Here is an 11,282-nt window from a genome sequence, read left to right on the forward strand (position 1 = left end):
GACATAGGAGTAGAGAGGTGGAGTTACTACTCATCCCTCCCCGACTCAAGGGGTTGATGAGGTACAAAACCAACCACATGGCCTCAGAGTGCAGCCACCAACTCTTGGTGGTGGCCACGCTGACAATTTTACCTAAAATACTTAACTTTATATGTGCATATTTTTGTTTTCCTAATGTCCAAATCATTGTAATTTATTTGTGGGGGTTTTCAGACTAATATACATACAATGATCTCTATTTTTTCCTGGACCAAACAGAATAGAAACACAAAAGGTATTTTGCATGTTCTTGTCTGACTGTTTTGCTTTTTTGGGTGCTTTCTAAAAAAAAAAACAACTTGCTAGCTAGTAAGTCTTCTGCAGTGAAAAGCCCCAGGAAAAATTAAGCCCTGGATGGGGAGGTATGCAGGAGGAAATGAGGGGTGAGTCTGGGACCAGAGCTAGGTATCATGTGGATGGAGCCTAAGCCATGTTGGTTCTGGCAGCTGTTGGCCATGCTTGGGGAGTGTATCTCCTGTGCCCTGTAACTGCAGGAAGATTCAAACCTGGACCTCACCATTTGTAAACAACTCAATTTGCTCAGCTGACAATTACTCTGCTTTCTTTAGATGCTGTGGCAGTTCCTTTTCACAATAGTTCTTTCTCCTTCATATAAGTGACTGAGTCATGATAAATCCTGTCATGTTTCAATGTTCAAAAATATAGATGTAAATGATATTTTTCTACTAGGAAATTAGCCAGATTGAGAATTTATGCCTGCAGTGACCCACTGGTTCAATCAGAGTCCCATTGATTGACCTGTGGCTAAGAATATGGAGGATCAAGCTGTATTGAAATACACAGTAAAATTTGAATGCTGGGTTAGATATTTTGTTAATTACATATGATCTAAAAAATCATTCTTGCTTGGTTTCTCTGTTGGAGTTCTCTACATGTGTGATATAAGTATGCATTCCTCTAGACTAAGAATTTTACTGAAAACTTTATAGTCCAAGGAAAATCCAGATAACCTCTTAAAGGTGATTTGCAAAGCTTTTCTGCATTTGTTCACTTTAGTTTACAATACCCATGGTCTAGGAAGATCCACTTCTGCTTGATTTTTGTCAAACACCCTGCTTTCATGATTTAAAAATAAAATAGCTTCAATACTTGCCCTAGGGAATCCCAAGACAAAGGTACTTAGGCTCAGCTCCCTGCTTTCATCATTGCTGTTTGCATAATAATCAGATGCAAACACCATTGCCCTGTCTCACTCTTTAATACTTTACTGCCTTCGACCCAAGGGTGGGAGGCAAAAAGCCTCAGACTAAGGGCATGTCTAAGGGTATGGCTACACTTAGTTGTACAGCGCTGGGAGTTACAGCTGTCTTCGTACAGCTGTGTAGGGAAAGTGCTGCAGTTTGGCCACATTTGCAGCACTGTTGGGAGTGGTGCATTGTGGGCAGCTATCCCAGCATTCAAGTGGCTGCAACGTGCTTTTCAAAACAGGGGTGGGATGGAGTGTGACAGGGAGCGTGGGGGAGACAGTCGATTTTTGGAGCTGACACTGTTCTCAGCTCCCTGCCTTGCAAGTTCTAAGGACTAGAAGATACATAGCACCTACCCTCAATCATTTTAAAAGTTTTGACCCCTTCCCCCACTGCTCTCTTATTCACTAAATGCAAATTATGCACTCCTAAATAGCCTTCAGACCACATAAGCAGCTGCTCAACACGGACTCCCCTCTCCCCTCAAGCAAACAGCTGTGAACATTCCAAAGCAATTCCCCTGCCTCCGCTCATCATTGCTGGAGCAAAGAACAGCTGTGTTTGTTTTTTTGGGATAAGTAGCTCCGGGGAGCTTGGGAGCTCTGAGTTCAGCCATTCTTCCAGTTTGTTGTGGACAGGAATTCTGGGATACCTCCTAATACCCTGGAGACCAACAGCAGCACTTTTGGTGGCCACACTTGACAAGCAGCACTGCATCACCAGCGCTGCAATCGTTACACCCCAAGCAGACCAGGTGTACAGCCAGCACTGCAGCCAGGGAGTTGCAGCACTGGATGTGCCTTGCAGCTGTGGACAGTTACTAAGTTGCAGCGCTGTAAACCCACCACCAGCACTGCAACTCTCCAGTGTAGCCAAGCCCTAAGCTGCAATGCTTTAACCAATATAATTTTAAATTAATGTAGATAAATCAGTGAAAAAAGCCTGCATGGACCCTTTAATTTAAACCAGGTTTATTTTGTTTTATCCTAAACTGATAAACCACTCAATGTGAAAGAACATCCACCCAGGAATTTGCATCAGTTTAAGAACTAATTTAAGTTAAACTCATGCAAATTCCCCCTGTGGACATGTTTAGAGCAGTTATTATAGCTTACTAATTTATCACATCCATGAGATTTCTGATGGAACTATAACAGAAAATGAAGTTACAAGTGGCTAAGGCCTATGTCATGTGTGGAAGAAGAAATAAAATAAAAGTTTGTCTTTAAAGAAGTTACATGCTATATGACAGTAATAGAAAAATTCAAAAGCTTTACAGGTCACCTTTAACACTTCAAGTAGAGGAAATTTGCATTATAGGAGTAAAGCATACCAAAAAAAGGGTCAAATTTCTTCACTTGTTCTTATGCAGCCATAGCAATACTCCAGTATCCATATATCTCAAATATAATTTTCTCATTTTACATATTGGGAAACTGAGGCACAGAGAGGAACCAAATTACCCAAGACTACAAAGTAAGTCAGAGATGGGAGAAAATACAATTCTTACTCTGAGTCTAGTGTACACTGACCAATGCTGTTCCCTAAGATCTTGCAAGACTTAAGTCAAACCCAAGAGTTGAATTACTTACTGTCCAATATAAGTCTTCAATAAGATCTGCACAAGAACTGTTTTCTATTAGAGGGAGAAAAAATGAACACATCCACTTTGAAACGAATTGAAAACATATGTACTACCAATATCACTTCATTTTCAGCCTATTACAAATCTATTCATACTCTAATATTTGTTCCCAAAGTTATGTGAAAAGGTCATTTTTACTGAAGTGCAGCGGTCTCTTCCCTCCTCTTTTCACACACTTTAACACCATCATTTGCTTCCCTTCCAAATGGCAATTGCAGCAGCAAGACTGGGTCAGAAGCACTTCCTTTGCAAATGACTGCAAAACAGCATAGGTACTCCTCTCCAAGGAGTGTAATCCCACTTAGTTTCATACTGCAATCAGAGCACCACTTTCCAATTTCTTCTGCCACTACTAGTTAGGTTTAAGGATATTCAATTCTCATGTTCAGTACAGGCAGAAGCTCAGTTTTACTAAAGAAAACTGACCCCCTGAATTCCTCTCTCCTGCTTGTTGATTTATTACACATACACTAATCTCAAATTACAGCGGAGTTTGATAATTTATTTGAAAGTCACTGAGTAAGAAAGGACTTCTTTACAGATTTAATCAATGAGGTAAAGGTCAAACAAGATTTCCCTTCCCAGAAACAGTGAGTCCCTGTAAAGTCTGATTTAGGAGAATCTAAAAGGCATCATGTGATCAAGCAGCAGCAGATCACCTCTTTTGCAGTGGGCTAAACATGGTCTGGATATTTCAGAAATTATAGAACCTCTATGAGTTTGTTTACTGCCAGCAGCTTGCTCAGCAACAGTGACTGAGGGATGTATTTACAATACACTCCTCAGCCTTAACTGTGCATCAGGAAGGATAATCTTCTTATCAGGTGACTGTGATACTAAGGGAAACTGGGAGCTGGAGGAAAGTTCAGCATCACTAGAGACAAACTGATTCAGTTTGAGAGGGCTGAACCACAAGATCCTTAGGCACAAGTCAGCTGCAATGAAGGATTAAATAACGGTAAAGGACCCCCCATCTTCCAAACTCCTTGTTTGCAGGTACAAGTTCATTCCGAAGGATAGATCCTTCAAAAGAAAGATGGTATAAAACCAACAATAGTAAAAATTTGTCTTAGTGATGTGTTTCATCAGATGTACAGGAAAGCTCTGCTCCCCGCAAGTTCAAGTCACTTTTTGCTCATATTTGATAGCAATTTGACTTCTTCCTGGAGAAGGGACAGTATTCAATCCATCTCCTTCATGCATGATTATCTCCTTGAAGGCCGAAGAAGTTAGCAGACAGGAGATGTAATGTCACATTGTTCTTGAAGACTGTTGGAACTGAGCAAACGTACAGCACGGAGCAGGAGACAAACCTAAAATCCTTATATGGACCCTAGATGACAAGAAGGAAAAGAGATATCAGCTTTAAGTGCATCATAAGTACAAAAAGTGTCTGGCTTCTAAGGAAGCATTCAGTGAGACTGCTGATGTCTAAAGGAAAATACAGTGGCAAACCTAAGAAATATCAATCCAGTGCTGTCTTATTTATAGGGTACCCTGAAGAGTTGTAAGTGCTTTGCATGCAATCTAAATATCTCCACATTGATAAGCTGCTAGCTTTTCACTCCAAGAACTCCAATTTCCCACTGCTCTGACAGTCACTTCTGTACAATCAACAATCAAGTATGAGGCCAGTGCACGATACTTTTAAGAAACAGATGGTATAATAATTTGCAGAACCCACAGCAATCAACACTCTGGTACATGAAGGAAATAACCACTCCTCACCTGACTAGTTCAGCTGACGTATGAGTTTGTTGATTCCCTCGCCTCGGTACCCAGGTTCACCTATCTCCTTGACGAAACCGACCTTGTTACATGCAGCATGGCGAGCAACAGAGAGATGAAATGGCCATAAGAAGTTAGTGATTTCTCGGAAATGCTTCCCAGCTGAATAAATTTCATGAATAAGATCTTCCAGGCAAATAATATCAAACTTCCCTGGGGGAGCAAGGGCATAAATAAATAAGAAGATGCACAACTATAAAATCCTTCTGCACCTCACCAGTCTCCTCTCACATTTCCACACAAATATTTTCATCTTCTCTCAGTGAGTCGCAGTCTCTCCATATATCACAAACCATTTAAGTCACAGACCCCCACCTAAGTTCCATAAAAGCTGCACAGCACCCTATTTAGCATCGTGCACGTGCTCAATGAACCCTCCCGGGGACCAGCTGGGGAAGGGGCACCCCTCCCCCAGGCCCCAACCTGCCGCGGCTGAAGCAGCCCAGACCTGCTGTGGCCAGGGCACCCCTCCTGGGGCCAGGAAAGGGGCACCTATCTTGCAGCCCCAGCGCTGCAGTGGGGAGAGAGAGCTGGGGTGAGTCCTCTCTCCCCACTGTAGCCCCAGAGCACTCTCCTGTACCCCAAACCCTTCATCCCTGGTTCCACTTCAGAGCCCTCACACCCCCGCAACCCAACCCTGTGCCCCAGCCCTGAGCCCCTCCCACACTCAGATCCCCTCGACCCCATCCTCACCATATTAATTTGAAGGTTGTGTGTCACACATTGCCTCCATATTGGTGCATGTAACAAAATTCATTCTTCATACAAGTGGAAAAATTAGAGGGAAAAACTAATCCCCACTTCCCTAAGTTAACTGCCTTTAGGTCCTCTTCCTCACCTAGATGCTTCTCTATCAGAATGTTGTCTGTCAAAGGAACCCTCTTCTTGTTGATCTTTGCTTGACCTCGTTTCAGGATGAGCTCTCGTACAGATTTCAGATTGGGATGTCTGTTCAAAATCAAATACCTGGCTGTTACTGCAGGAGGTATTAACAGTGCAGCAGAGAGTTAACCAAGGGGCTCTCCTACATCACTGTCATGTCACAGAATAAGTAGTGCCAGTATTTGAAGCATATTTAGAGAAAAGGGTCCCAACACCTTTTTTAGATATCAGGACACCAAAGTTGAGAACTGAATTGAAAGAGTTAACTAACCAAGAGGAAAATAACTACATAAAAAAGCCACTATGAATAATATTTACAGTTTACCACTGTATTTTGAAAATCAGAGGATTACTCACCCCCATGCTACATAGGGCTCCACAGTGCGCAGCATCTTCAATGAGGCTGGAGTCAGTTTAACAAATGTGCCGCTGAAAATCTTCCTCAACCGCAGCATCTGTATCACCCTCCGCACCCTTAGACTCACCCCTTTAATCCTGAATTAGAGAAAACACACTGGTAAGTGTACTTCTCCCACCCAGGCATCGCTCCACGATCACTTGCAGGGGGCTGTATCTTGATAACCCCCATCTTCTCCTTTCCACTGCAAGGGAGGTGTAGACCAGGAAATGAGCCTGGGCAAGTACAGAGGAAACCAGCAAAAGGAAGGAGATGGTATAAAAGAAGAAGTTCCTTACTCTGCAATCCGTACAACAAAGGCCAACTTGGGGCCCTGAGGTAGAACCATTTGGCCAGGCTTCTGTTCCATGCGTTTCAACCGGACCTCATCTTTATGTTTGCGCCGTGAATCTCGAACAAATATCTCAATACGTTTGAACTGTATCTGCTTCCCCTTCTGGTGCTAAATACAGAGAGATGAGAGATGATCAGCTCTATCAGAAGGTGTAGATGGCCCCTGCCACGGGCCGGCCTCTTGCGGCCCTCCGGCCGTAGGCCAGCCTTCTGTGTTCCCCTTTTGCGGGCCAGCCTTGCGGCCCAGTACAGACCTAGTCTTTAGCTACAATTCAGGAGGAGCCAGCCTACTGAACCTTTTACCTGAGCAAATTAGGAAAATGTATGTGGAGAAGTGCAGAACATATACCTGAACACTCAATCTGACAGCAAAGCAGCTAAGCATGACTGAGAAACTAAATGAACCCTGTGCAGCCTGAAGTGAACAGGGCTCCACAGCTAAATATACTGCAAGACCAACTCATGGAAAGCCATAGGTCAGCAACAATTTAAAAAGCCAAAAACCATTTTTCCACTGAAAAATGCATATTTGGATTGACCAAAACATTTCACAAATTTGTGCTGATTTTGGCAAGTTATTTCAGTCAAAACAAAAAAAGAAACAGTGGAAATGTCCAAAATCCCTGATTTTGATTTTGGGGGCTAGATCACACACCAAAAATGGAGAAGCAAGATGTGGTGGTCCCCAATAACCTTGAGCTCATATGGAATGTAGGAGTCCTAGGTTCAAATCCCTGCAGTGGAACATGTCCCGCTCACAGGTAAGTGCTCTAATCCAGTGGTTTTCAAACTGCAGGTCATGACCCAGTACTAGGTCACGGCGGCTATAGTCAGCACCACTGACCAGGCCGTTAAAAGTCCCATCAGCGGTGCTGCCCGGCTAAGGCAGGCTAGTTCCTACCTGTTCTGATACTATGCTGCACCCCGGAAGTGGCCAGCACCAGGTCCGGCTTGTAGGTGATGTGGGAGCATGGGGCTCTGCGTACTGCACCCACCCCGTGGCTCTGCTGGGAGGGACGGGCCTGGTGCCTGCAGGCAAGAGCCACCCAGAGCTACTTGCACGCCTCCGCCTAGGAGCTGGACCTGCTGCTGGCCACTTCCGGGGCGCAGCGTATTCCACAGTGCCAGGACAGGCAATACCCTGCCTTAGCACCACCGCTGACTGGGATCCGCCTGAGGTAAGCCTGTTCCCCAACCCCTTTCCCCAGCTCTGAGTGCCCCCTCCCCATACCCCTTCGTCACAGGCATCAAACATTTTCTTCAACTGTGTCACCAGAAAAAAAGTTTTAAAACCTCTGCTCCAATCAATTACTCATTCTCTGTCCCAATAAATAATTATTTCATACAAAGTAATAACAGCTTCAACAGGACAGACTGAGATAGCCACTCCAGAAAACCCACTAGCTGGAGATTATGGCACTCACTTGGAAAATGAGAGATCTGGAGTTCAGATCCCTGACTCAAATCAGGCAGACTGAGGTACTAACCCTGGATTTCCCACATCCTGGGCAAGTGCTCTAACTACTGGGCATGAGGGTGCGGAAGAGAAAAATATCACTCCCTACTCTATTTTTCCTTGAGAAATGATTGCTTAGGCATGTAACTCCAGGACAGGTCATGATTGCTAATCCTGAGCAGAGACAGGCTCCTAAATCTGGGCCAAATGAAGATGCTTAAGTCCCTTAGAGGGGTGGGGCTTCTATGCAACCTGTGAGTTCTCTACAGACCACAAGTAACTAGTCCATAAACCACAATCTGGGAACCAAACATGTTTTCTGCCACACTTCTTTGTCCAGTGTAGACAGGTTTTGGCTGGCAATTCAGCTTGGTACTACAACTAGGTAAACTACACATAAAATCCCCAGGACACAGATACATATAGCAATTACAACCACCATCCGCGGCTCCCTTGCTGCAATCCCATATCCTGTGCGTTAGAAACGGTGCCTCTTCCCACATCTACACCCCTCCATAGCAGCCCCACCCCCCCAACTATTAAACTACAGAAACGCTCGGAGCCTTTTCCATAGGCAATAACCCATAAAAGTGCCGCCCCAGCCTCGCACGGGGAATGTGCTTTAGTAGCCTCCACCTCCGGCACGAGCTGCAGAGGCATGAGAAAAGGTGCCGCTGCTCTAGCCGGCCTGCCCCGGGGAGAGCGCAGGGTGCCTGCAGGCACAGGGCTCGTACCTTCCTCTTTTCCAACAGCGCCTGCTTTGCCTGGGTGGCCTTGAGCGCCTGATACGCCTTCCGCTTCTTCAGCAAGTTCTCCGGCACCAGGGGGATCTTCCTTTTGGGTCTAACGCAAGAGAACACGGCAAGCGAGACCCGTCACCGCGCCGGGCCGGGCGGGGAGGGGAGTCCGGCTCAGAGCTTCCTCACGGGCCCCTCCCGCCAGGCCTGGCCAGGCCAGGGAGCGCGGCCCGCGTTCAGCGTCAGGCAGATACGGGACCGCCTGCCCTGCTCCCGCTCGCGGGGACCCACCGCGCACGTGCCTCCCCTCCCGCCGCCCCTACGGCACACGGCCACCACGCCCCCTTCTCGGTAGCGCTCCGGGGCCTCCCTCCCCGGGGATGGAAACGGATCCTCCCTGCCAGCTCCCGCTCGCAAATTAACCACTCACTCCGGCTCCGCCATGGTGCCGCCTCCGCCTGAGTCTGGAGTCATGCCACTAGTGCGCATGCGGCTACTGTGCCAACGAGCACCGCGCCGTACACGCAGAGGAGACGCCATCACTGCGCATGCGTCTGACTACTGCCGCCAGGGGCCTCTCTATCTCCCCTGAAAGCATAGACTCTGTCTCTATGGTTTGGCCGTGACTCCCACCTGCGGGCTTGGGAGCAGGGTGGTTTGTTGCTGAGGTTAAGAAGGGCGCGGGGTCGCGTTCCACCGTCCGCCTCGTGCTGAGGCTCCGCGTGTAGCAGGAGCGGCGCTGGGCCGCGGCTGAGGCCTGGCAGCCTATAAGGGCTTCAAAAACAACACCAGCTACCGTGGGGGCTGGATAACAAAATCAGACTTGGTAATCTCTTGTGGGGGAGAAAGTGCAGCCTGAGAAGGCTAAAATACTGCGGTTAACATGCCTGGAAACCTAGAGGACCAGTCCTTCCAGGCATCAACCCATGCTTCAGCTGCCACTCCCCCTCCTGCTCAGGTGGGATACAAGTAGCTAAGAGGAAAAAGGTCTGTGAGATTTGTAAGGCAAGTGCAGTAGTGCAAGCATTCCGACAGGAATGCCAGCCCCTTCAAAAATCATGCAATTGGCTTAAAAATCATGACATTTTAACAACATAAGACATTATTCTTATTTACCTTCTGTTTTGGAGACTAAGAGTCACTTCGGTCATATTTTCAAGGTTTTTTTTCACAACAACAAGGGCTAGAAACCTAATTTTAAAAAATGAAAGCTGAGATTCTTACCCAATCACATGCTTCCAGGAGCTGGGGCTTTAAGAAAAGCACCAAATATTGTGAGGAGTAGTTTGGGAAACAATTGGGGAGTGTGTTTTTGGGAACCACACAGCCTTAGTAGCTGAAGTACCTACAATGCCTGTCTCAGCCATGGGGTGATCTGCACGCTACCAGCCAAGGTTTGGTACTCCTTCATGCTGGTGACTCCACAAAAGAGTGATGCATATGCCTGGAATCATAGATTCATAGACTCTAGGACTGGAAGGGGCCCCGAGAGGTCATCGAGTCCAGTCCCCTTCCCTCATGGCAGGACCAAATACTGTCTAGACCATCCCTGATAGACATTTATCTAACCTACTCTTAAATATCTCCAGAGATGGAGATTCCACAACCTCCCTAGGCAATTTATTCCAGTGTTTAACTACCCTGACAGTTAGGAACTTTTTCCTAATGTCCAACCTAAATCTCCCTTGCCGCAGTTTAAGCCCATTGCTTCTTGTTCTATCGTTAGAGGCTAAGGTGAACAAGTTTTCTCCCTCCTCCTGATGACACCCTTTTAGATACTTGAAAACTGCTGCTATGTCCCCTCTCAGTCTTTTCTTTTCCAAACTAAACAAACCCAATTCTTTCAGCCTTCCTTCGTAGGTCATGTTCTCAAGACCTTTTTATATCATTCTAGTTACTCTTCTCTGGACCCTCTCCAATTTCTCCACATCTTTCTTGAAATGCGGTGCCCAGAACTGGACACAATACTCCAGTTGAGGCCTATCCAGCGCAGAGTAGACCAGAAAAATGACTTCCTGTGTCTTGTTTACAATACACCTGTTAATGCATCCCAGAATCACGTTTGCTTTTTTTGCAACAGTATCACACTTTTGACACATATTTAGCTTGTAGTCCACTATGACCCCTAGATCTCTTTCTGCCATACTCCTTCCTAGACAGTCTCTTCCCATTCTATATGTGTGAAACTGATTGTTCCTTCCTAAGTGGAGCACTTTGCATTTGTCTTTATTGAAATTCATCCGGTTTACCTCAGACCATTTCTCCAATTTGTCCAGATCATTTTGAATTTTGACCCTGTCCTCCAAAGCAGTTGCAATCCCTCCCAGTTTGGGATCGTCTGCAAACTTAATAAGCATACTTTCTATGCCAACATCTAAGTCATTGATGAAGATATTGAACAGAGCCGGTCCCAAAACAGACCCCTGCGGGAATCCCACTTGTTATACCTTTCCAGCAAGATTGGGAGCCATTAATAACTACTCTCTGAGTACGGTTATCCAGCCAGTTATGCACCCACCTTATAGTAGCCCCATCTAAATTGTATTTGCCTAGCTTATCGATAAGGATATCATGCGAGACCGTATCAAATGCTTTACTAAAGTCTAGGTATACCACATCCACTGCTTCTCCCTTATCCACAAGACTGGTTATCCTATCAAAGAAAGCTATCAGATTGTTCTTTACAAATCCATGCTGGCTATTCCCTATCACCTTACTACCTTCCAAGTGTTTGCAGATGATTTCCTTAATTACTTGCTCCATTATCTTCCCTGGC

At 45.8% G+C, this 11,282-nt stretch overlaps 1 protein-coding gene across 1 annotated transcript; it reads right to left on the reverse strand.

Annotated features, from left to right (window-relative positions):
- Positions 1 to 2,201: 2,201 nt before the first annotated feature.
- On the reverse strand, positions 2,202 to 9,016 carry RPL7L1 (ribosomal protein L7 like 1). Its single transcript, XM_030564285.1, has 7 exons — positions 8,937 to 9,016; positions 8,504 to 8,612; positions 6,259 to 6,422; positions 5,920 to 6,057; positions 5,519 to 5,628; positions 4,621 to 4,833; positions 2,202 to 4,225 (listed from the first exon to the last, which is right to left on the reverse strand). The coding sequence occupies exons 1-6, from the start codon at positions 8,993 to 8,995 to the stop codon at positions 4,625 to 4,627; spliced, it is 789 nt and encodes a 262-aa protein (XP_030420145.1). The 5' UTR covers positions 8,996 to 9,016; the 3' UTR covers positions 2,202 to 4,225; positions 4,621 to 4,624.
- Between the last annotated feature and the right edge of the window lie 2,266 nt (positions 9,017 to 11,282).

Source organism: Gopherus evgoodei, chromosome 5 (assembly GCF_007399415.2).
Source record: "Gopherus evgoodei ecotype Sinaloan lineage chromosome 5, rGopEvg1_v1.p, whole genome shotgun sequence".
Taxonomy (NCBI): domain Eukaryota; kingdom Metazoa; phylum Chordata; order Testudines; family Testudinidae; genus Gopherus; species Gopherus evgoodei.